Below are 1,101 nucleotides of genomic sequence, written 5' to 3' on the forward strand. Positions count from 1 at the left end.
TCCTCCGCGTTCCACCATATTCACGGCAGACTATAAATATTATGAGCGAACATAAGCTTTTGCACCACTATCGTTTCTTCTTTGATGTTGCCTGCCGGTAATTTTATCCTGCACATACGGGACTTATTGTTGAGCCGTTTCAACCCGTCTTTCATGATGAACGATTCATCGAACACTTCCCATCTTAGTACAAATTCATCGACGAATATCGGCAATGGGCAATCATCCGTACATATAGCCTTCTGGCTTATTATCGCTCCCATTTTAGCACTGCTACTTAACACTGGCGTTGTTTTCTTGATGGTGTGCAACAAAAACCTACGGACACCCTTCAACATGTACATCATGACACTGGCAGCGAGCAACATCGTCTATGTCACCATGTCCGGTACAATCGGCATCAGCAATCTGGGTTCCTCCGGCCAGAGCTGGAAACTGGGCGTGGAGGCATGCACGGCACAAAACTATAACTACTACGCTATCAGTGGGGTCGCGGTGCACCTCCACCTGCTGGTGAGTCTTAGCCGCGCCTGGGCCTTGTTCAGGCCGATCTCGTATCGCAACCACCACACCATCCGGGTGGCGATAGCATTCTGCGTGGGCGCGGTGCTGTATGTGCACATTCTGGTATTGCCCGGCTTTATCCTGGACGCTGTGTATTATCGTGTTCCGGTGGAGAACGGCTGCTGGATCGACGCTTCCCGACAGACCGTGTGGATGACCTTTGTAACAGTAGTGGTGTATGATCTGCCCAAGCTCTTCATTCCCGTCTGCTATCCGGTGCTGTTGTGGAAAACATTGCAGAGGAGAAAAATTGCGGCGAGTTTACGCGGGACAAGACTTGATGCTGCACAGCAACTTTCAGTGCCGTCTAAAGCAAGAGAAAGAGCCGATAAGGAGAATGCCGCTTTCCGACCGTTTGTCCTTTTGACCTTGTTCACCGTTGGTGTTGTCGTCTGCTGGATGCCCCCTATGGTTGCCTATATTCTCGGCAACTTTATTATTTCATGGAGAGAAATGGTTCAGTTTGAAGATGTAGTGTCGGTTCTCTATTCACTGCAGGCAATATTGGATCTGATATTCTTCTGCCTGAGTACGTAA

The 1,101-nt window shown here is 49.1% G+C and overlaps 1 protein-coding gene across 1 annotated transcript; it reads left to right on the top strand.

Moving 5' to 3' along the window:
- Positions 1-336: 336 nt before the first annotated feature.
- LOC129590656 (muscarinic acetylcholine receptor gar-3-like) lies at positions 337-1,101 on the top strand. Its single transcript, XM_055485991.1, has one exon. The coding sequence runs from the start codon at positions 337-339 to the stop codon at positions 1,099-1,101; it is 765 nt and encodes a 254-aa protein (XP_055341966.1).

Source organism: Paramacrobiotus metropolitanus, unplaced genomic scaffold, assembly GCF_019649055.1.
Source record: "Paramacrobiotus metropolitanus isolate TYO unplaced genomic scaffold, Prichtersi_v1.0 Parri_scaffold0000041, whole genome shotgun sequence".
Taxonomy (NCBI): domain Eukaryota; kingdom Metazoa; phylum Tardigrada; class Eutardigrada; order Parachela; family Macrobiotidae; genus Paramacrobiotus; species Paramacrobiotus metropolitanus.